This window comes from Canis lupus, chromosome 36, assembly GCF_048164855.1.
Source record: "Canis lupus baileyi chromosome 36, mCanLup2.hap1, whole genome shotgun sequence".
Taxonomy (NCBI): domain Eukaryota; kingdom Metazoa; phylum Chordata; class Mammalia; order Carnivora; family Canidae; genus Canis; species Canis lupus.
In genome coordinates this window covers 24167781-24193285 of record NC_132873.1, presented here as the reverse complement: position 1 = coordinate 24193285, position 25505 = coordinate 24167781, and the positions used below count along the sequence as shown (strand labels likewise).

At 40.5% G+C, this 25505-nt stretch overlaps 1 protein-coding gene across 17 annotated transcripts in view; it reads right to left on the bottom strand.

The window, feature by feature from the left end:
- The window catches only part of ANKRD44 (ankyrin repeat domain 44), a 361909-nt gene that overhangs the window by 182727 nt on the left and 153677 nt on the right, over positions 1 to 25505 (bottom strand). For all 17 annotated transcript variants that reach the window (XR_012025054.1, XR_012025055.1, XR_012025051.1 and 14 more), the window contains exons 4-6: positions 14811 to 14881; positions 1452 to 1652; positions 1044 to 1131 (exon numbers count right to left, since the gene is read on the bottom strand). Coding sequence is in view for 11 of the 17 variants with exons in the window: in XM_072813230.1 (XP_072669331.1) it covers positions 1044 to 1131; positions 1452 to 1652; positions 14811 to 14881 (360 nt within the window). In the remaining 6 variants the exon portion in view is untranslated. The remainder of the gene's footprint in view (positions 1 to 1043; positions 1132 to 1451; positions 1653 to 14810; positions 14882 to 25505) is intronic.

Genomic DNA, 25505 nt, shown 5'->3' with positions numbered 1-25505 from the left:
TGTTAAAAGGAAACCAAAACCATCCATAATCACCAATCCCTCGAGATACTCAGCTAACATTTCAGCATATAATATATTCCAGATTGTCTCTATTGCAGTCTTTTTTTTTTTTTTTTACAAAAATGAGGATCATAGTATCCATACTGTGTTATGATCTGTTTTTACTTAACATATCACAGAGTCTTTCTATGCTAATAAATACTAATGACATCATCACCGTGGTTAGTGCATAGTGTCCCATCGGGCAGATCTTTATCATTCACCAACAAAATCTCCTGTGGATGGGCACTCAGGTTGTTTATAACTTGGGGCTGATAGAATCGAATCTGCTTTTCAAATTGCAGAATGTTCTCCAGTTAGAAACACAAAGGAAGGATCTCAGTTCTTTGTTCCTCACCAATCTACACTGAGAATAAACTCTATGAGGTCTGTCATGTATCAGTGGTATTTGTGCCAACAAAAGTGAAAAAGAAAAACACAGCAATGTAACCTCTTCCTTCATTTCTCCCACCCAAGCTGGCAGAAGCAAGAACCGCAAACTTCAGCTTCGTCGGCTGTAGAGTAGCAGGATAATCCATGGTGACCCTTGTCACTTCAACCTACACAACAGCCAGGGGGCTTTCCTTCCTTCCTTTTTGTTTCTTTCCAAAATATTTATAAATAAAAGGACAAATGGCATTCATGTCCTTGCTTTGCTAGCCAGTCCTTTTTCTTTTTAAATACTTCATTTTGCTGCCATAACAAGTTAGAAGAAGCACCGTTTGTGCTGCTTTCCAGTCCAGATTGGAGCACATTCAATGAGGTCCAGGCCATGATTCATCCCTCCTCCTCTCTGTGGGGTAAATAAACCTCTGACAGAGCAACTGTCTAACGAGAGCACTCAACGTATGCCAGTAAAATGGCCCAAATCTTAACTCAGTTAGATCCCAACCTTGGAAAGAAGTCAGGCTTGCCCAAGAGAAAGCCTACACGCTTAGCAACAGGCTCACAGCTTCTTTAGTTACAGTTGTTTGCATTTTTCTTTCCATTCATGGAATTCTTACCCATATATGCCGCCCAGTGCAGAGCACGCCGGTCCTTCTTATCAAATGCGTTGATGTTTGCTCCTTTGGCCAAGAGTAGATTGACCATCTGAAAGAAAACCAACATGCAGATAATCTGAGTCAAATTAACATCCAATATAAAGGCAGGTCAGTGACTTGGAATTCAAACACAGTAGGAAGCTGATGTCACAGAGAACCCCATGGCACGTGTGTCAGAGGAAAAGGCCAAGGTGACAGCTCCTTTTTCAACCCCTGGCTGTACAGTTAAAACTAGCTGTCGCTGCCTAAGGTTGGGTGTGTGGATGGTAGCATCATGCTCTCTGAAAGCCTCAGCGTAAGCCTGGCTTCCACTTGGGGCCCAGAGAGTCTGTAGGGAGAATGCTTGGCGCCAGTGATGAGGGCACTCACCTCCACGTGGCCATTCAGAGCAGCGTGGTGCAAGGCGGTGCGCCCACCTCGGTCGGAGACATTGACGCTGCTCAGCAGGGGAATGATCACTTCTGCACACTTGACAGCCTTGTTGGCAGCTGCCACGTGGAGTGGCGTCTGCCAATTCTTGTCCCTCGCGTTGACGTCAGCCGAGTGCTTAATCAATACTTGCACTGCTTCCTACAACAGAGGCAGAGTTGGCAGGGGTCACTGACAGAGGCTCAATCAACACTGATTGGATAGAAGACGCTTCACTAGACCCTGGAGCCACAGGAAGGGAAGGCTCTGTGCCCTCACAGGCTGGCTCAAGATGTAGGTTCTTCTGAGAAAAGCAAGGTAATATGTGATAAAGATCGAAAGAGTGGCACAGACAAAAGCAGATCCATTTATCTTTCTGTGTTAGGCCAAGAGCCCTGGCACAGCTTTAAAACCAAGTAAGCGGGATCCCTGGGTGGCGCAGCGGTTTGGCGCCTGCCTTTGGCCCAGGGCGTGATCCTGGAAACCCGGGATCGAATCCCACTTCGGGCTCCCGGTGCATGGAGCCTGCTTCTCCCTCTGCCTGTGTCTCTGCCTCTCTCTCTCTCTCTCTCTCTCTCTCTGTGACTATCATAAATAAATAAAAATTAAAAAAAATAAAAATAAAACCAAGTAAACTTTCTAAGTGTAAGGTTTCCTACTAGGGTGTAAAGTACCCTTAGGACAAATGAGAGCACCCCGTGCAAGTGCACACCTGGGGTAAAATATCCATAAGTCAAAAGGCCCCCAAAGATCATCTAAACTTGGAGGTGCTTGTCAATAAGCCTCCATCTTCCAAAGCCAAAGGCCTCAAAGCCCTTTGGACGTTCTTGGATCGATTTATAAATCTTTGTCTCCGCCAACATCTTAACCCTCACTGTGCGATCAATAGCAGTCAAGGGAAGATGTCTATTACTACCTCAACTTGAAGCTACAAAATTGTTCTGTGTTTCCCCCAACCTCTTCCATGTTATAGTGGGGCAACTTCTTTTCTACTATTGAGTTCCCTCACCTTTCCTGAGACTTACACTTTTTATTTTCCTTCCGTTGACCTAATCAGCTTATAAGCCTCTTGAACTATTACTCTCAACCTTGGCTATATAATGGAATCACCTGAGAAGCTCTTAAAAATACAGATGGCTGGGGTGCCTAGGTGGCTCTGACTCTTGATCTGACTCTTGATCTCAGCTCAGGTTTTAATCTCAGGGTCATGATTTTGAGCCCCTTGTTGGGCTCTACACTGGGCTCCAAAGCCTACTTAAAAAAAAAAAAAAATACAGATGGCTGGTGCCACACCAGAGATTCTAACTGGCCTCAGAATTTCTGTAAAGCCTTCTGTAACTTTGTTGTATGGCTAGGATTGAGGACACTCTTCTGTTCCACCGAGAAAAGGATATAGCTTCTCTTAAGATGGGAGTGACTGTTGGTTGTTTCTCTTTACTTCTAGAGATATCCCTAGAACCAGTTACTGGGACTCCTTTATAAACATCTTCTCAATGTGGCATCAATAAACCAATGAAAGGCAATGAAATGTGCCACACTCCTGCCACCCTTCATGGATCAAGAACTTACCCCTGTCCACCATATTCCTCACAGGCCTTAACTATCCAATCTACTTTATCATGCAGATACATACAGGTGCTCAGATAGTAAATCATTTAAAATCTTAAGATTAACATTTGTATCAGGGACATAAATAACAAAATAAGAAGAATGTTCTATGCATCAGTAGTAGCAACACATTGAGATGAATGGCTAACATGGACAGTAGAATGAGAGCAAAAAAATTAGTTTTGTAAATTAGAGAATACAGTTTAAACATAGTGTGATGCTCCATTTAGATGCCATAAACAATATACTCATAGGGCCCAAGCAAACAAATAATTCTTTAAAACTATCAAAAAGGAAAAAAAAAGATATATGTCACCTATCCTCAGCAAGACAATAAGGTAATGACTACTAAGTAACATTCCTGGAGCTCATATTAGAGTGAAACGTGTACGTGTATTCTTAACATACACTTGTGAATAAATATTAGCCAGACTCTAAAAGCTAGCAAGCTCTAAAAGCTAGCTGTGTGAACAAAAAACAAACAAAAGTAAAGCTAAACCACCATATAAAAGTTAAGATTTAAATAAGAAAAAAAATGATATTTTTGTTTAACTTTGTTTTTTTTTTAAAGCTCTTATTCGTTTATTCATGAGAGACACAGAGAGACAGGCAGAGACATAGACAGAGAAGCAGGCCCCTTGCAGGGAGCCCAGTGCAGATCTCGATCCCCAGACCCAGGATCACGCCCTGAGCCGAAGGCAGATGCTCAACCACTGAGCCACCCAGGCGTCCCATTTTAGTTTAACTTTGGCCTCAAAAATTGTGAGGTTTCTGTAGATACATACAATCTATTGAGATGTGGGAAGAAACTACTGGGACCTCCATTTAAGTTTATTTTCTTTAAAAAGGAAAGCATTTTAGCTGGTATTTAACTTCTGGGTTGGCACTGTGCCCTCAGTCAACTCCACAGAGGATCTTGCCTTGCACTATCCCAGATACCCTCCAGGAAAAGTAGGGTTTCCACAAGCAGAGGGGGTGAGGCTTGCCTTCTCCATTCATTTGCTCCAAGTGCACTGAAATGCACAGTGGTGGGCCTGCCAAGTCCATCTACAGATTGTGATATGTACCCTTAGACTAAAAACATCCTACAATGGGCAAGATTTATGCAAGAACCTTCAGATTAAAGACGATAATACAAATGCCAGTGTAAATAATGTGGAGTCACCGGGCTGACACTTCTACTCCAAGTAAAAGCTTTCTACACGTTAGAAGATAAAAATAATGACAAATTTAATCATATCTGACAAGAGCTTGGTCAAAACAGAGGAAAATCATCAGTAAGTCTATTAGCTACACAGTTAGGTAAGACTATGATAAATGAAAAGCCTCACCCTAAGTATATTGTGATATACTTCAAATATTAGCTAATAAGAGTAGTTCCTGTATATAATCCATAAATGAATAAGATGCACATTTGAAGACGCATGCTGAAAAAGTCTACAGAGATATAGCCAAAAAGGCTGCAGATAACCACCATAAAGCAATACTATAAAAAGTGGTATCGTATCCTTTTCACATATTCACAGCAAATAACATTATATAGTACCATTTTAATACCTTTGCCTTGTGTATTATTTTACTGTACTTATACAGATTCTTGCTTTGCATTACTTATTATATATATTCAGAATAGACTAACAAAACAAAATATACAGGAACATTTCACACATTTACACTATTTGGACGTAAGATCAATGAATTCGTGGGAAAAAAAATTTAAGATAACAAAATATGATTACTTTTAGACTAATTCAGAGTAGGTGAATCAGATATTACCTAGGAAAGGCTTTACTTTTAAAGGAACATTTAAGGATGATTTGCATTTCACACAAAGTAATAAGTTAAGCAAAGAAAATATATATTTACATGCCAGTTACAGTTTATATATAAATACTGTTAAGAGTTTGTGAGGGAGAACGTCTATATTCTTAAACATGCAATACTTCTAAAACTTGTTTAATCACAAAGTTTTGTCTTTTTGCAAATAAAACTTTATTGGAACACAGCTTCACTTTGTGAATTTGTCTACGTATTATCTATGGCTGTGTTTGAATTCTAACAACAGAGTCGAGTATTTGTGACAGATACCACACGCAGCCATCAAAACTTAAAATATTTACTATCTGGCCCTTGATGGAAAAAGTTTGCAGAGCCCCCTAGTCTAGCTCCTTGTTTGAATTACCACAAACTGCAAGTTATCAAATCTGGTTAAAATAAAATTTTGTTATTTACCAGGATGAAAAAGTACTGTGTTAAGTCCAAAGAGTCGTCTATGGAAGGCAGGTCCTGTTGAAAGAATCAGAGGCCTCTGTATTCAGCTCATGCTATCCAATGGTGGGTCTGCAGATAATTTGGGAGGGGGGTGTACTGAGCTGCATTTTTTTGGCATGAAAGAGTGAGCAACATTTGGAGCTCAAGAGGAAAGAAGGGGTGAGAACAGAGAGAGGACTCGGGCCCTGCACCCCAGGGCCAAGATGTACATCTGGGCGGGAACAGTCAGAAAGCCAGGAGGGAAGAAGGGAAAGCCGGTGCAGAAACCAAAGAGCAGGAGCAGGCTTGTGGAGCCAGGCAACCAAACACTCAAGTCGCCAGGAATTCTTTGGAATCATTGGGAGGATACTAGACTTTGCACGAGATATGGCACGTAGTTTGCAGCCAGTTATTGCTGCTTAGAAGGCCCTGACCAACATCTGAGTTACACCTAAAAAATTAGAAAAGATTCGAGTTCATTGGTCAGGGGAAAAAAAGAAGTGGATAGGGTTTCTAATAAATCCCCCTCTCTCTTTTTAAAAGAATTTATTATTTATTTATTCATGAGACACACCGAGAGAGGCAGAGACACAGGCAGAGGGAGAAGAAGGCTCCCTGTAGGAAGCCTGATGAGGGCTGGATCCCAGGATCCCGACCTGAGCCAAAGGCTTAACCACTGAGCCACCCAGGTGCCCCTAATAAATCTCTTTTCATGTGAACCCTACACAAGCCCTGTGGTGAGTGCCAACTTCATCACATTTGTCTCTCATACCAGCACTCACTGTCATAGCCCAAGGATGCCTCGAATAACCACTACTTTTGCTTACCTACTTTTATAAAATGTTTTGACTTTGTCATTTCTTCATTTTTATGCTTATATCTGCTTAGGAAATGAATTACATAGTTTTCATCTAACTTGGTAAGAAAGGATTGTATCAAGAAATACTTAGTATACAAAGGAGAGTATCTTACTTAATTTCCAAAAATTAACTTTCATGAAAATACAAGTATCTAAAATGATTGTGGAATTAACTTCATAGGCATAAAGGATATTAGAAGTAGAGAAGGCCTCAGGGCTCATCTGGTCTGACCCCTTCATCTGATAGGCAGCTTCACGTTATAGGTAAGGTCACGGAGTCAAGGGCAGTGATCTGTCAGCAGAGCTGATTAAGAGTCTGGCTCACCTATTTTTTATTAGGCCACAGCTTAGTCATTGGCCAGCATCGGCCAAGCATGCTGACATAAATATTTTTAAATGTTAATTCTCCTTATTTAAATGTTTTAACTCTGAAGTTTTACCCTGCCAAACCTGCTTAATATATCAATAGAAATTTAATATAATACTTCAGGATAAACAAAGTTTTGCTTTAAAAAGACCATTTCCTTTTCTAAAACTGCATTTCTCTTTAAAAAATATCAATCTTGGAAGCACTTTAACTTGGTTTTGAAAGAGTAATTTTATGGCTATTTAGGAAATTAATGATTTTTGTAATTAAAAGAAGTCTCTTTTCCAGTATCACGCACTGGTGAAAAATTTAATGTCTAGGGTCCTGCTCTGATATAAATGTACAAGAGTAAAAAAAAAAAAAAAAACTAATATGGGAGAAGGGAAGGTGAACACTTTCTGAATCAAGAAAAGATACTTAAAGGTGTGCCTGGGTGGTTCAGTCAGTTGAGTGTCTGCCTTTAGCTCAGGTTGTGATCCTGGGGTCCTGGGATCGAGTCCTGCATCAGGCTCCCTGCTTAGTGGAGAGCCTGATTCTCTCTCTCCTCCCCATTTGTGCTCTCTCAGCTGCTATCTCTGTCTTTTTCACAAATAAATCATTTCTATAAATAAATAAAATCCTTTTTAAAAAAAAAAGAAAAGATACTTAAATAGCACTTCTCAAATTATGGTGAAGGACCAACTTTTTAAAAATCATTATTTCAAATCCATCATGAGTCAATACTTTTATAAAATACAATAAAAAGTGGGATGTCTGGGTGGCTCATCAGTTTTGGCTCGGGTCTTGAGATCAAGCCCCGCCTCGGGCTCCACACTCAACATAGAATCTGCTGGAGATTCTTTCTTCCTCTCCCTCTCCCTCTACCGTTTCTCTCTTTAAAAAATAGAATAAAAAGTAATTAGTAGAATAATAAAATGAAAAAAGAGAAATTATGAACTCAATATTTATTATTAATTACATTTAGCAGGCATGTAATGACTATCAAATTGCTCTGAAAGTTTCTTTTCCTTTTTTTAAAAAGATTTTATTTATTTATTTATTTATTTATTTATTTATTTATTTATTTATTTATTTATGACACAAAGAAAGAGGCAGAGATGTAGGCAGAAGGAAAATTAGGCTCCCCACGGGGAGCCCTAAGCAGGACTTGATCTCAGGACCCTGGCATCACAACCTGAGCCAAAGGCAGACACTGAACCTCTGAGCTGCCCAGACACCCATCTAAAAGTTTCTGGATGCTTACTCTTATCATAAATAACAGTCTTAAGACAAAAGCTTACAGGCTGAGACAGGAACAGGAGCCACACTGTGAGTAGTGCTCCTGCAAAGCCTTTGTTTCTTTTTTAATGAATAGACACAGGTGAGGATTCCAGCATTTCTCCTGAATGGAGGCATCAGCCCAGTTAGCATTCAGTCTTAGGACTGTAGACCTTGTCGGACTACACCCCACAGGAGGCTGTGCTATATCAATCATGGAAATAACAAGGGGGAAGAACTGTCATGAGATGTCACACAGAAGGAAATTGGAGATGGCATTGGCAGTCACTTTATTTCTACTTTTTATGACCTTCTCTTTTCACAAAAGGCCACTCCAACCCTGTGATAAGAGGTAGAAACATAACTGTGGCACATGGAAAAGACAAGAAGAAATAGGATGCATGTGTCTTAAAAACTGTTGCCCTTGGGGATCCCTGGGTGGCTCAGCGGTTTAGCACCTGCCTTTGGCCCAGGGTGCGGTCCTGGAGTCCTGGGATGGAGTCCCGCGTCGGGCTCCCGGAATGGATCCTGCTTCTCCCTCTGCCTGTGTCTCTCTGCCTCTCTCTCTCTCTCTCCATGTCTATCATAAATGAATGAATAAATCTTTAAAAAAAAACTATTGCCCTTAATATTTGTTTTTTTCTCTCTCAAATGTGCACTGCATTTAAGTGGTCATAAATTAGTCATGGAAAAGTAATTGTTTGTGACCATCCAGAGTCCTTGCAGGCATAAACAACATCAAATTTGGGATCCCTGGGTGGCGCAGTGGTTTAGCGCCTGCCTTTGGCCCAGGGTGTGATCCTGGAGACCCGGGATCAAATCCCACGTCGGGCTCCTGGTGCATGGAGCCTGCTTCTCCCTCTGCCTATGTCTCTGCCTCTGTGTGTGTGTGTGTGACTATCATAAATAAATAAAAAATTAAAAAAAAATTAAAAAAAAACATCAAATCTTACAAACTGTAAGTTGCTTTAGACCAGGGCCTCAGTCTTACACAATTTTCTGTACTCTCTTCAAAGTCTGGCAGGTGCCTTGCACATAGTGTATACTGAATATATTTGGGTAGAATAAATATATTGGTATAATCACTAGCAAGTAATAATATGCAAGTATTAACAAGACATGTACCACAGGCGGATGTCCCTAAGGCTGTATTCAGTCCTGGAGGTATTTACTCTATTACTGAAATCATTTGGGGCTTTTACCCTCTATTGATTAAAGCAACCTCATATTCTGTAAGAATTGCATAAATCAGTACCCAACTGATTCATTCAATTAATCGAAAATTCCTCCAAACGTACTCATTATTATTAAATTAAACTTGACCTTTATTATTATAATTACTGGAGTACAATTATTCTAAGAATTAGTATTACAAAGTAGCACAAATTCTCATTGGAGAATTTGGAATAGGAAAGAACTCAAAGGAAACTATTCAAGAAGTGCTGGCTTTCCACAAGGAGAGGCCAGATAGTAAAGTAGCCCCAGTCTTCAATCTCCATGTGCTGTATAGACCACATGCATCAGAATCTTCTTTTTAAAATGCAAATTTCTAGGCACAAACATAGGCTTCCTCGGACTCGTTGGACACGAGGTTCTAGAACAGATGCTTGTGACAAGCACTGCCAGTGATGTGAATGCCCAGTAAATCTGAGGATCACTCGTCTACATTCTAACTAATAGGTCATAAAATGCTCACTTTCTTCCCAGTCTAGGTACTATGTTCTATATGTGATCATCTTTTATAATCACAAAGATAATTTAGGGAAAACAGTAACATTCTAATCTCCCATCTAATTTCCCAATCCACAGACTGTCTACTAGCATTTAGCTCACAATAGTGACTGTCAGTGTTTTTCAGAGAAAGGGAAGAACATGAGTTTTAAAATTCAAACTATAAGATAAAATGCTTATCCTGCTCTGTTCTGGGAAACATTTTTATACTTGTTGGGACTTCTGTCTGCACAGACACAAAAGTAGAGCCATTTTATTGGTTTGAACAGTATCCATCAGGGTGCTCATGTGATCTGAAGGAAGCAGCTGAGCACGGTGGTTAAGAGAGCAGGTTCTCGAATTCCACACTCTTCCACTTACTGGCCGTGGCGTGTTAGGCTTGTTACCTAGTGTCTCCAAGATCATTTTTCCTAAATTAGGATTAATAGCAGTATTAGCCTCAAACAGTGGCTCAGAGGTTAAAATGGAATAGTGCACAGAAAGTGCTCAGCACATACTGCCTCACACACACTAAGTGCTCAATATATTGTGGCAATATCTATTTGGACTTAAGAGCCTCAATTCTGTAGCCTAAAGACAGGATATAATCATTTTTTAACTTTATTAACCAAAAGACAGCCTCCAGAACAGAAAAGTGAAAAGTTCAGCAATTCTCCTCTGGTGCTACTCAGTCCATTCTAGAAGAAAAGGCATGTGTGAAAGGCCGGCTGTGTTTGGATATAGGCCACGGTAGGCTGTGTGCCTGGTTGTCTGCCCTAAATACCATGTCCTAGAAGACACACTTTGTACCCTTTCAAGGCCCTTGTAGCATATTTAACAATGCCTTCCACTGGGTGGGCTTCAATAAGTATGTATTTAACTGTCCAGGTTCGTATGGCCCTAATTTCTGTCCCTAAGGCTGTTCATTTCCAAGAAAGAAAAACAAAAAAGCAACAAGAATAAACAGGAGAAATAATAAGAAAAAATTCACAATACTTCGGAAACCTCTCCCCGGAAGCCCCAAATCTTGCTCATCTACATTTTACCTAGAATTGCAAAATATGTTTCTCTAATATTTTGGCAAGAGACTATCTTCATTTCTTCTCAGGAGTGGGAATAGTCAGAGAAAGAGGGGGAGTGAGTGAAGCCCCTGGGGAGACAATGCTGCTTGGCTCCAATTATTTGTTTGGCTGTCTCCTCCCTGGGAATCCCAGACTTGGGGAGGAGTACAGGTAAGAGGAGGACATGGGACTGGATCAGAAGGAAGCACACAACACAGCCTGGTCAGTACCAAGTAAGTCTTGAAGGTTTATCTCCAGAACCCAATGCATGTTGGACAGTTTTCAGTGGGTATGACCATGTGTTGATCTACCTTCCTGTCTGTGTAGGAGGCATGCATGGGTGAGGCATGGGTGGATGGATAATCAACATTATGATCTGATTCTCTTATTGCTATTTCAGGCTCTGGAAATAAATTTAGCAATGAACATTATTTTTCCAGGCATAAAAATCAGAACATAAACTTTGCCTGGATAGAAAGAAATCTCAGAGACTCTGACTTATACTGGTATCTTTGACTTTACTACACTGATACCTGTGTTGCATACAATTTTGAAACTCATCCTGATTTTGCAGGTTCCAGTGGTTTCAATGACTTCCAGGGCCACACTTCCATAAACAAGCTTCAAATCAGTTTACCTTGCCTGCATGAAAGATGATTACCACCAGCCTTCTCTGTGGCGCAAACTAGTTCTACGTTAGCAGTTGTACAGAGAATCATGTTAACATAGCTTAAGTTAGAAACCCAGTCTTTATTGAACCACTCAAAAAAAATAGTTTCCTGAGCAGGCAAGATGTTAGAAATACTATGGCAAGCAATAGGTATGGCACTTGCTTCAAGGAACTTACTATCTAGAAGGTCTTTTTTAATTAGAAGAGGATAACAAGTTCAGCGGTAGTTTTATATTGTGTCAATTTAGCCTACATTTGACTACATCTCTCAGGACCCCTCCCACCCCTAGTCCTGTTCGCCACAAGAGAAATCCTCATGGGTTTTGGAAGGCACAGAATAACCACAGCCTGATGGTGCGCTGGGTGCCAGGTGCTGTTGCACCTCACACACGTCATTACCAACCAACTGGATCCATGTGTTGGCACAAGGCAGAGTTGGGGTTTCTTCAGAACTTGCAATATCTCCCTCAGTTTCTCCCATCCTTGGGTCAGGTGCCTGCAAGCTCTACAGTGAAGCACACAGCTCCTTCTGCAAGTCACCCATATCCACAATGTTGAGGCAGCGAGAGGAGAGGCAGTCAGGGGTTCCAGTTTGTCCTTGTTCTCTCCCATTTCACATCCAGCACTTTTTTTTTTTTTCCAACTGCACACCCTGCCTGCCAACCATGACTTCAGGACCACACGGAACCCAAGGGGACAGCCTTACACAAACTTCTCCAGCAGCTCACACAATTGTGGAAGGTCTAATTACTATAATAAATATCTTATCCTCTATCTCTCACAGTGGTTCTGGTTCCCTGGTTGAACCCTGAACCATCAATAACTACAATTTAGAAGCAAAGGGCTTTGAGGACAGTATAGAGTGTATAAGTCTTTCAATGAAGAAATGTTTTTTTTTTAAAGACTATTTATTTATTCATGAGAGACACAGAAAGAAGTGCAGAGACACAGGCAGAGAGAGAAGCAGGCTCCCCTCAGGGAGCCCAATATAGGACTCGATCATGGGACCCCAGGATCACAACCTGAACCAAAGGCAGACGCTCAACCACTGAGCCACCCAGGTGCCCCAAGAAATGGTTTTTAATTCATATTCATATAAGTAATACGAGTGTTTGCCAATCTAAGCAATGGATAGGTGTGCCGGCTCTCACTCTGAGGGCATTGTACCGCTTTGGCAAATGCAAACAGCCAAGTTTCAAAATACCAATCCAAACCTTCTCTGTTGTTTCCCCCATCAAGCCTGCTTCTCTTTTCTCCACTATTATTTAGGGAAGGTGCATGGCAATAGGATCAAATTCAAAGGAAGAAAGAAATCTGAATTTAGGACTTCCACAGCCCAGCGATGTGCTGGAGTTAAGGTGTCCAATGATGATTCGAAAGTCAGTTCCAACAATGGTTCCAAAGACTCCAATTTTCATGAGAATCTTTTCAACTTGTGACAGATATTAATATGAAGACATCCTCTTCCACAAGTTTACATACGATCCTGCACACTTACAACTCATGGTCTGTTTGCATTTAATTCTTCCCAGCAAGGGACACACCTGCAAGGAACTTTTTTTTCCCCCAGCAAACCTGCAGAGGGAGCTGGTTCCTCAGAGAAGCAACAAATGCCTTTCTCAGATATCCACATTGATCCATTGTTGGACTGACCGAACTCAAACACACTAAAGACATGTCAAGAAGGCAAGCTGATGGTTACTGCAAATGGGATGTCTTGAGGACTGAAGCAAGTAGTTGAGCTAACAAAGGAGGAGATCACTCGGCAAAGTTCTGAAATCACCTGGTCCTATGTCTTTCTATCCCACACCCACTAGACTACATGCCTCCTAAGCACAATGCCTGGTATATAGGAAATGCTTAGTGTTTTTTTTTTTTTTTAACTTAAAAGAACTGGTTCTTGTTAAAAAAGGAAACAAACCCATATTTTTCAAAAGATGCTTAAAAAGAAATTTACCAAAGATCACAAAGACCAGGAAATACTCCTCTGTAAAGGAGCTGGTCTCATGAAGCTGGTCATACAAACTCATGCAGCCCACTACACCTGCTTTCCCAGGTAAAACAGAAATGAAATATGGGACCATAAGAAGATTCTGGATTCCCCACAGTATGAGCCGAGCAGTTTAGGATTATTTGCCTCCCTCATTCCTTGTGGACTCTTGGAAAGAGAAACACAACTCATACCTTACAAAAACTCCTCAAATAACACAGCACAGCAGGGAAGATTATGAACACTAAGATAACTGTCTTATCATGAAATTTCCAGATAGTTGCTGAGGAGGAAAAGCTGGCACTGATGACAGCCATTGACACCCGTGACATTAGTAGGCATCCTCAGCAACTCCTGCTCCTAGGTGTACCTGGAGAATTAGTACCTTCTCCAGTAGCAAAAGAGCCTCATTTGGTAAAATCAGCTACAAACACTAGCCATCCAATGACAACGGCCTCCTAGGTAAGAGCCTCTAGTCTCCCTGGATGGTCAGCATCCCCTCTGATCAGGTTTCAAGACTCACATTCACCAGCACCCCCCACCTCCCCTCACCGACACTGGCTTTCTCTTCTCATCTCTTATACTTTCCCTGAACCAGCTGATCCATTTGCTATAGTTTCAATGGCCACCCTCTCCATTCTTAAGTCATGCTAGACTTGTATTGATAACGATCATCTATCAGCCCTCTTCACTTGCATTTCCAGAATTCAAAATAAATTTGTTCTTGAATACCTACAATGGACCAGGCTTGGGATACATCAGGGAACAAAACACAGATCCCTGCCCTTATGCAGCTTACATTCTGGTGACATGTTTGCCAAATTTGGCACGTTCACACCGAACTGATTAGCTAGCTTCCTTTTCCTGCTCCTCTTCCTTTGCTTTCTCATTTAATGGCACCACCATTTACCCAGTGGCCTCTCTCCTACTTCACTCTCACAAGGTCCCAAACACTGTCAGGGTCATACTTATCTCTGCTGGGATCACACCCCACTGCTCAGGGGACCCTCAGCCCTGTACCATTTGACCCAGCCTCTGCTACCAGACTTCTCTCCACTGCACCCCTTGTTCCACCTACATCCAATTGAACCTGCCATTCATTCATTTCCATGTCCCTTGTTCTCTTGCATGTTTATCCTCCTGCCTCCACCCTCTCTCCTTCTCCTGGCCTGGTAAGTGCCCACTCATCCTCTAAGGACCAGCTCAATGGACATCACTTCTTGGAAGTCTTCTCTATTCAAGCAGTTGTTTTCCTCCTCCATATGCTATTGTACTGATTTGCTTACATGTTTGCCCCCCCATCAAGACTGAGAACTCACTGAAGTCAAGGATCATGCTGACCACCTTGGACTACTCTGGTCACCACCTCCCCAGCACCATGTCTGGCATGCAGGAGGCGCTCCAAAACACAAACTGTTCCATTTTGATAACCCCCTTGCATTAGAAACAAAAGCCTTTTGTTCACAAGCAAGAATCCCTGGTCCAGCAGAAAGCATTTTTCTCTTTCTGGGGCCTGGAGGTGCTAGATTAAATAAGATAATCACTCACTTCACTTCTGGAAGCAACAGCCCGGTGCAGTGGGGTCAGCCACATGTTGTCCTTGGCATTTACACGAGCTCCTGGAAGCAAAAGCACAAGTTAGAGGTATAATGCAGTTCAGGAGAAATTCTACTCATGTTAAATCAAATGTGATATCTTATACTCTTATTTGCCTGGTACAACCACCATATTTTTTTTTCTCTGTATCAGTCATGCACTTTCTAGCCACCAGAAGACAGGAGGAAAGACCAAGCACAGTAGAAAAAGTGAAATCAGGTGCTGAAATGTCACAATAATTGACAATAATTGAGTAAAGACTAGAGGAGAAGTGCAGTGTCTCATTGGACAGGAGACACAGTTGTAAGAAGGCTGAGATTCTCTAGGAGTAAGGAAATGTAGATCTTGAAGAATGAAGAACTTTGCAGGTACATGTGTGTATATAAATATATACATACTTGTGTATAGAATACATAATTATATATAAATATAAAATTTTATGTATATAAAATATCTAACAACATATACTATTTTTAGTCATTAAGTATACTTATCTCACAGGGCACATGATACCCTTCCTGGTGAACTGTCAAGATGAGCAGCCTTCCAACAAAGGTATACTAGAGGTCAGCTGGATTTCAAACAAAACTTATAAAGTTGAGTTTGATGAGATTCGATCTGGGCTGAGGGGATTAGCAGAAATCTTTCTATCCAAGAATCTCGCTTATTTCTCTGGGACCAGCCAGATACTCTGGTAGGAAGAAGCCAGTTTCCATGGAGCTTTTGGACAGACATAACATGAAGCCTATGCAAGTTGCTCATAGCTCCTTCCACTATGGGGAAGGCAGACAGGTTCACACATGAGCCAGAACCAGCTCACACTCAACTTTCTGGGAACATCAGCAATCAGGGAACAGAAGCTCCATGTGGATAGATTCCCAGAGTGTAGAGTATGCTCTCTTTGAACAAGAGCCTCTCAGTTCTCCCTGAATGCAAGCCCACCAAGTCTACAACTGAACCATGGCAACACCCAATATCAGATTCCTTTGGGGGGCAGGGGGGTTCAGGGTTTTTTTTTTTTTTAAGATGTTATTTATTTGAGAGAGAGAGAGAGAGAGCACAAGCAGGGGGTGTGGCAGAGGGAGAAGCAGACTCTCCACTGAGCAGGGAGGCCCACTCAGGGCTCGATCCCAGGACCATGGGATCATAACCTGAGCTGAAGCAGATGTTTAACCGACTGAGCCACCAGGCACCCCCAGATTCAGGGTTCCGATCACTCTTTTGCTCAGATGGAAAATTTTGTGAAATAAAAGAGAAGGATAAGATAAATATGTGCGATTATCCCTGTAGATGCAATAAGAAGAGCCTATGTTAGCCTCAGGACAACAAGGAAGGAAGCTCACGAAGAAGAAGAATGGAGGGATGAATTAAAGAAACTAGAAAGTAAGGCAGAGGAGGGCATGCCTCTGGAACAAGGGGCCAAGAAAATGAGTCAAGTAGAAGCAGGGATTGTCTAATCTCAGCAGGCCAAGGACAGCTGAGAGCTAAAAAATAGAAACCTAGTTTTTAAAAGAAAAAAAAAAAAAAAAGAGCAACAGGAGACTTTCATGGGTAAAAGTGAGCTAGAAGGGTGCTGGGGGGTGGCTCAGTCAGTTAAAGTGTCTGATTCTTTTTTTTTTTTTTTTTTCTTTTTAAGTGTCTGATTCTTGATTTTGGCTCAGGGTTGTGATCCCAGGGTCATGAGATGGAGCCCTACAACGGGCTCAGAGCTGGACATGGAGTCTGCTTAAGATTCTCTCTCTCTGCCTCTCTTCCCTCATCTCTCTCCCTCTAAAAAAAAAAAAAGAATGAACTAGAAATTTAGGTTAAACCACCAGCTAAGAATAAATAACAAATCATGGGACTTACACTATTTTTTTTCTCTTAACTGAAGAACAAATACCATCAACAATATTAATTCTAGAAAACAAGAACATAATAATCCCTAAAACAAAGAGAGAAAGAATGTCTCTCCTTCCCTCCCCCTATTCTCATTTCATTGGTTTGAGACCAGGCCAGGTACAAGTAGTTTTTTAAAAGCTCCCCAAGACCCAAGGTTATTTTAATATGCTGTCAAGGTTGAAAGCCACTGATAAATTGTTGTTTAGTTCATCAAGCTTCGAATCCTAATTCTACTAACACCATCCAGGCAGCTTACTTGAGAAGGCTCAAGCCCCTTATATCAATAGGATCAAATAAAATCAACTTGGACATGCTAGAATCAAAGGTGGTAGGTACCTCCCTCCCCTGCAGCAGGAAGTCCTGTGTCAACTGCTTTGGAGTGAACGTCCTAAAGGGCTGGATGCAAATCTCCTCCCCAGGGGATGCCTGCCTCAAGCTAGCCCTTCTGCTTGTCCTGTCCATTTTTAAGGAACTCTGTGTCACAAAGTCAAACCAGTCATCTGAGAGGAAGAACCCCTGGCCACAGCATACTCTGTGTCTGAGTTGTCACCTAGCTGTCTGCATGATGTCCCTTGAGCACTCTAGTCATCCCTTCCTGCAGTATGTTTGTAGGAAGGAACACTAGGTGTGTCAGAGGTGATACCTGCTATGGGTATCACATCGGTTCAGACTCAGAGCCTCAAAGTCAGTGTTGTCTGATGGCAATATAATGTGAGCCACGGATGCAATTTTAAGTTTTCTAGTAGCCACATTAAAAGGGGGATAAAAAAGGGAGGGATTTAGAAAAAGGTAAAATTAATTCTAGTAATATATGTATTTAGCCCAGTGTATCCAAAATACCATGTAATCGAGTCTAAAAATTATTGAGATAACTTACATTATTTTTTTTTCATACAAAAGCTTCAAAATCCAATGCATATCTTACCGTATAGCACATCTCTACTGAAACTGGCCACACTTCAAGTGCTCAGTCGCCACAGCTGGTTTGGGACTACCATGTTGGACAGTGTAGATCTAAATGCTAAGAGGTAGAGCCCAGAGGTAGAGCCAAATAATGGCTTCTCATTTTCCTGGAGCTCCCTTTAGTTCTAAAGGGACTCCTATTATTACAGCTGTGCAATTGCTAAGAGCCTTGTTAAAAATCACGAACATAATCTGAGCTCTTACCCTGTAGACTAACCTACATGTAGTCCACTGAATAGGGAGATGCTATTACAAAGCCAATTTTGTAGATGAAGGAATTAATATGCTCCAGGTACCCAGCTAGGAAGCGGCAGATTTGAACCCAGACAGCCTGACTTCAAAGCCTAAGCTCTAAGGCACTGTGCCTCACTTTAGAACTAGCCATTCACCTAAACATTGATTAAGCTTCCCTTCTATTTTCCCTCTCTTTCTCTCTATTCCTTATAACCATTCCTCTCTCCCTCTGTCTCTCTCTCCTTTTCTCCATTTTCATGTATATTTTTTCAAATATATGTGTGTACATATTTCCTTGATTTTATTTCCTTCTTTCTCACCTCTTTCCTTTTAGCTCCAAACACTGGTTATAATAATATGAAAGAGAAATACATATTTTATTATTCATAGTCTTTGACAGAGTAAATTTTGCATTGCCTGTGTATAAACTTAAAAAGCTAATGCAAGAAGAACCCTAAATGAAAATATGCTTCTCAAAATTCATCAAGGAGAGGCAAATGAAAGCAACATTACCATACTGTTCCACACCCACCATATTGGTGAAAATTATGAAGTATGACAATGCCAAGAGTTAGCAAGGGTATGGAGCAATATTAAGACTTACATGCAGCTGGTGGGAGTATGAATTGGTACAAATGCCTTTGGGAAGCAATTTGGTGCTACCTAGTAAAATTCACAAGGCATGTAATCTATTACCCAGCAGCCCCCCAATCATATGCCCTGGACAAACTCTCATATGTGTATACAAATGTTCACTGCAGTATGTTTGTAATGGCAAAAATTGGAATCTTAAGTTGGTTAAGAGGAAAATGAATAAATACATTGTGATATATTTCTACAGTGGAATGTCCCACTGTCGTGAAAATAGAAGGGACTGAAGTTTCATATAAACAGACGCACTTCAAAAACACAACATGAATGAACAAATGAAGTTGCAAAATAATACCTATGGCATAATGCCAGTTATATATAGTTTTTAAATTTATAAAAACAATTTTATGTGTTGTTTGTGGATGCATAGGCATGAAATAAAAATAATAAATGAGGCTAAAGAGAACAGACACCAATTCCGGATAGTGGTTGCTTTTAGGGAGGGGTGGTGGGAAAAAGGATGAAGTATGTATGTCAAATGGGCTGGAAGTACGTCTTCAGTATTTTAATTAGAAAAAAGATAAGATACAAACATGGAAAGAGTGTGAAGATTTCTTAAAGCTTGGTGTACATGTGTATTACTTGTATTAGTCTCCATATTTTATGTTTGAAATATTTACTATTAAACATTTTTAAGAAAGCTAGTGCATTTGAAGTTTTACGTTTCTTCATAAAAATGGAGAGGATTAAGATGCTTTTTCTTACACTATCTTTTCTCACTTAGTGGTCCTTCTTCTTGGTAAAATGACATTTCCATATATAAAGCGGCCCAATCCTAGTCTCTTCCAGGATTTTCCTAAGGCTCACCCAAGGTGAGTAAGTGATGGAGAGCCACAACTGCTATTGGAGTTGTAGATAACCTCAGTTGCACAGTCTAATTTGAAAAGAAATTTTCAAGTCAACAATGTGTTACTTGCTGGTCTCATTGTTACTTGCTTCTCCTGCTCTCTCCCCTCCACAACCACAGGAGCTGATCCCACAGGTGGATGCCCAGCTGTAGAACAGATTCCAGGTCAGCATACCCAGGAAACGTGAGACCATGGAAGCCCATGATGACCCGAAGGTGAGAGAGTTTCTAGAATCATATGGAATCTTTTGCTGTCTTTCCAAATGACATTTTATCACCATGTTTTGAATCTATCCATCTCATCCCAGTAGCTCCTCACCAGGCTGACCACCAACCAGGAGCCTACTGCATGCGTGTGGTACCCGCCCAGACCTGTGTCCACACTGCTTTTGCCACTGCATGTTGAAATCTTACCTTTAGTCTTCTTCTACCTTCTTCCTGGCTCACCTCTCTCCCTCTCTCCCTCCCTCTCTCCCTTCTGTCTCACACACAACTTAGTTCTGTCTTTGTGTGTGCGCGCGCTAGAATGCTCTATAACATGTTTCCAAAGGAGATAACTATGGAATTAATGACATCTCCATATATAAAGCATGAATGTATTATAAAAGGTTGGTCATAAAGCAAAATACTGGAATCTTTGGTGTTAGAATTGTTAATAAATTACTCTATAGCCTTATGAGGTAGTTGTGATGATTTATAAGAATTCTTAATAATGTGGAGAGATGTTCACAAACTACTGATAGGTGAAAAAAAGCAAGTGCTGAAATATTATATATGGAGTGAGCCCACTTTTGTAAAAACATTGAACAGTCTAGAAGGATAAACCACAAAAGCCCTGAGATCACTTTCTGGCACATGGTAAGCATGACATAATTGCTTGCTAACTATTATCAGCAGAGTCAGGGACTAAGGGATAGAAACTGGGGGCATCTGCCATCAGCACAATGTGCCAATTTAGGTCTAAGACCAGGGTGGACCTAAATTAATAGTTGCCCATTGAAGGATGCTTTCTGGCTAAAGGAGAGATTCCTTAACGTCTCCTCCACTGAGGCAGTTTGAACAGCAGCTTTGAAAATCTGCCTATTGGGATGCCTGGGTGGCTCAGCGGTTGAGCGTCTGCCTTCAGCTCAGGGTGTGATCCCAGGGACCTGGGATGGAGTCTCACATTGGGCTCCTCGCGGGGAGCCTGCTTCTCCCTCTGTCTATGTCTCTGCCTCTCTCCGTGTGTGTCTCTCATGATTAAATAAATAAAATCTTAAAAAGAAAATCTGCCTATCACCACGAAAAGCAACAGTACTGTTTTACTTCATGTTTTGATCATACAAATAATGCATGAATGCATTCTTCTTTAAAAAAAAATGAATTTACAGATTTGGGTAAATTCCTCTTAAGTATCATCCTCAATGCTGGCCTCTCTCCACCTCCTGAAAAACAACATTGCTCTGAGCCTGGTACAGAAGCTTCCAGGTTCTTTTATCCCTTCACATGTCAAATATGTGTACTATGGAAAATTGAGAGAATTAAGCTGAGTGGTCAGTACAATACTCTTTTTGTGTATTTAAAACATTACACAATAATTTTTTAAAAACCTCCAATGTTTCATGAGTACACTTTTACATAGATTATATCATATTGTAATAACTGTCTGAATATTGTCTCCTGTTGCAATAACACTGAATTTCTGAATTGTTTCTGAATTGACCCCCGGAATTATTTCACCCAACAATATAGTTTTCATATCTATCTCTGTTGATACTTACAGTAGGAGTCCATTTTTTTAAATTACTACATGTATTCCAACATATAAACACACTAAATTTTTTAGACATTCTCTCCATTGATGGGTATGTCAGTTGTTTCCACTATTCCATTATCCAAACAATGCTGCTGTGAATATCCATAAAATGATTCCTTTGTGCAAACACGCAAGTATTTGTCTAGGACAGATAATTAGAAATGGACTTTCTGTGTCATGGGTTATGCACACTTTTGGTTTTAATCCTTAGTCTCCACCCTCCAAAGACAGCTCCTGCATGAGATTGCTTAGTTTCCCACATCCTCGTCAATACTTGATGTAGTCATTTAAAATATTGCAAATCTGATTGGAAGAAAATAGTATCACCTTTTTCTGTTTTCCTATTTAACAGTGAGGTTGGGCATCTTCTAAGATGTTTGTTTACTGGCCCTTTGAAATGCATTCTCTGAGAACTGCTTGTTCATATTCTTTGCCTATTTCCTCTATTTTTTCCATTATATTGTTATACTATATATTATATTACATATTTCATTTTATTATATTGTTTCTTCTTATAATTTATACATTTACATTGTATTGTTATTACTATTATATTTATATATTCTGAAAACTTCCAGTTTTATGTAGATCCAAATGTGGCTTTTAATATTAAAATTCTTTCCAGGAGAAAAATGACCCCAAGTTGCTAGGTATCATAAAGCAACACACACCCAGCCTGTCACAAACAACCAACACCAGGATTGTTTCTGTGCAGCATTAGAATCATTTGAGGAATTGAAAAATAATTAGAAATCTAGGAAGTGGCTTCCTGCAGTCTCCATCCCTCCACTCACCCTCCTCCAGAAGGTTAAAAAGGCAGCTGCCAGAAAAATCTCCTCTCCTCAAACAACAAAATTATTATGACAAAAGCAGAGTTATCTGAACGAGGACCAAGCGCTATTTCATCAATGTCATCTCCTGCCACCAGCTTCCTCATCCTCTTCCGTCGAACACGTCCAAGAGTCTTGTTTACATGGCAGAGGGAGATGTCGGATGGTTTTGAGTTGAATATTTATAACTGATTTTTCTAAAGGAAGCTTCATGTTATTTACCTGCCTGTCAGGCACTATTGTGCCCTGAAGGACAGAGTCTGCATGTCTAATGATTTAGAGGCAAATGCTTTTTACCCAAGGACATTCTTAAGCTTAAGCATTAAAAAAAAAAAAAAAAAAAAGTGCTAGTCTATAGCTGATTCTTCAGAAATAAAGATTCAACTCAAAATTGTCAGGCATATACTCTAATTATAAATTAAGTATGCTTTCATCATATCCCTATTACCACTTGATTTGTTTTCATAGACATCAAGAGTAAAGGAAACTAAGTCTCTTTCCCAGAGGCAGTATTTCTGTTCTCTTAGCCTTGTCATCCAAGAAGTAAAACAAAGGAAAAAGGTAGACTAAGTGCCTGAAAAACCTTATAGGCCAGAGAGAATGACTGATTCTTAAGGCTGATTTATCCAAAGTTTGACTTTTAATCGTAGAAATAAACAAATATGAAAGAAAGAGCATATGATATATGATTATAATGAGACCAGCTTGCTATTGATTTTGCTTTTAAACAAACAGACCAAATGTGGTCACAGCCCAAAAGCACCATCCTTCAGAGCAATGACCTTGGAAGAGGTATATGATAATTCAGTGTATGTGGCAATTGCTTAAAACATTTTTCAAACTCCCTTTGGACTTGCCTTTAATACAGTTTACACACCCACCAGAAAATGTCTCATTACTTTATAATCACACCACACTACGGGTGCCAAAACCAGCATTACTTGGTTTAATCACCCCTCTTTCACCAGACCAAAAAAAAAAAAAAAATCAAATCCAACCTCAAAGGATGAATGAATATTTATGCATAAAAGAATCAAAAGGAAAAAAAAAGAATCAAAAGAATGACCTGCCACTGGCTCTGGCGACAATCTGCATTGAGAATGGTAATCACCTTTTGACAAATCACAGGAAGTGATTTGTGGCCTATATTCTAATAAGTGTATCATTTATTAGATACCACTCGTTTTGTGGCCTATATTCTAATAAATGTATCGTTTTAAATCAGTAGTTATATCCTCAAACACTCCCATGTTAGAAGGTGGGTACCAGTTTTCTTCCTTCAGCCCAGGACTTGAACCCTCATGCATCCCAAGTTTCTCTCTAGGGTACTGTTGGCTGTGCTCCTTTTCCTGTGTGTTCTGCTTCCTAGAGCTCAGCTCTGGTCTCTCAACTCTTAACCACTGATATGTTCACCTGATTTCATTCATGCATCTCTAGCAAATGATTTAGCAAGCTTTAACCTTCTCTTCGCCTTAATCCCAACTCTGGCTACTTACCAAACAGAAGCCAGAGTCAGGAAGGGGAAATAAAGCCAGAATTTGAACTGGCAGTTATAAGAGGAGGAAAGTTTCAAGGTCTGAATTCCTCCCTTTCTACTCAGAGGCATTCAGGGCTCCATCTGCCTGGCTACTAGAAGATAATGTCAGTAGGAATTTAGTGGGCTTGGGTTACACCACACTCTGTAAGTTAATACAACAATGGAGTACACAGCTGTAATGGGCTATTCTGGCAAGGCCAAATTATTTGTCCAACATGGGAATCATTAGCACCTCATTCATTATTAAATTGGAAAACAGTTTGGTTGGATTCCCTAAAGGGTCAGTTGCCAGATGTAAGCTCAGAAATGAAATCATCATGCTCTCGCAATGATATTTCTTTAGGAATTTAATATACAAATTGAATAAAAGACCTTTCAGAGAAATTAAAGCCATGTGAATTCCAAGAGTTTGTCCAAGCTTCCACAGTTGAGTAAAATTTCTAAAGAGCTTCCTCAATGTTCTCCCATACCCTAAGCCTTCCTCATTTGATATGAGGACAAGTGCCATCCAAAATTATACCAGAGAGGCTAACAGCTCAGTAATTCTGAGACCAAATGGGTATGCAGATCAAGATCAATGGGACAGTCTCCAGGTTCTACTGGATCAGCCCCATATAAAGAGAGGCTGGAGGACTCCACCCCATAGGCAGGTGATGTGAAACCATGTTTCTTGAAAGTCCCCAGCCCACAGATGCCTGAGGAAAATAGATGGGTCAACTTCATGCCACAGAATTAAAATCTTCCTTTAGAAGTGGGAAAAAAAAAATACAAAGTTGGGAGTCTAAGATAAAATTTTGAATTTGCACATTCATGAACTAAACCTTCCTCTGAGACTCTGAGATGTCACTTAATACAATATTTGGATGGTTGGGATCACTTAGGTGTCATATCACAAAATTCTTTATTTTACAACCCCACTGATTTGGCCTACAATCTTCTATGGGCCAAATTTCCACAGCTGGGGCCACCAGCCAGGTGTGTACTGGCTCTCAACCATAGTCTGTGCCAGCACCAAACAATACATGTTTGTTTGGAATGTAGCCCTGGAACATCTTTAATAAAATTGTCAGAAAGGGTTGCAGAAGGAGAGGTGGGAGGGCGGTTGGGGTAAGTGGATAACGGGCAATGAGGAGGGCACTTGATGGGATGAGCACTGGGTGTTATACTATATGTTGGCAAATCGAACTTCAATAAAAACAGATGAAAAAAAAATTGTCAGAAAGTAGACCTGCTCTTGAAAGCACAAGGAATGCCACACAAAATCTAACCTAAGCTCCATGCAATTGTCAGCAGCATGGGGCACACACGTTGTATGGCACAGAATACTTGTTTCCTGGGAAAATCCACCTCAAGAACATAAACACAACAAAAATAAGGGCAATGTGAATCATCCTTGTGTATCACAGCACAATTCTTGGGTGTTTTTCTACCGTGTTCCCCACATCTGTTTGAATATATGCCTTAGCTCCCACCTTTGCACAGCTTTCTTTGGAATTCCACAGCTTCCCTTTTCTACTGCAAAGGCAAACCCTTAGTATAGGCCCTTTGCATAGTCTGTGGGCAGAGCTATTTCCTCCAGATTTTAATCTCCCCAAACAAAAAGGAGGAGGAGGAAAGCCAGCCAGGCTGCAATCCACACAGAAACACGTGCATGTGCTCAGATTCATTCTGGGGATTTGTCTAGCAAATACTCAAAGGAGAAAGCACATATTGGTTTTGGAAACCAGTTTGGTGAGATGTACCAAGCACACAGGTTTTCAAAAATGAATGCACTGACATTTCTAAATCCGATGAGATATTAAAATACGTAAGAAAATCGAGAGAATAATAGCACAAAACCACGTTTGCCCTATTTGCTTCCAATCTTTTTTAAATAAAATACTTCACAGAATTATAGTCTCTTTTTTAC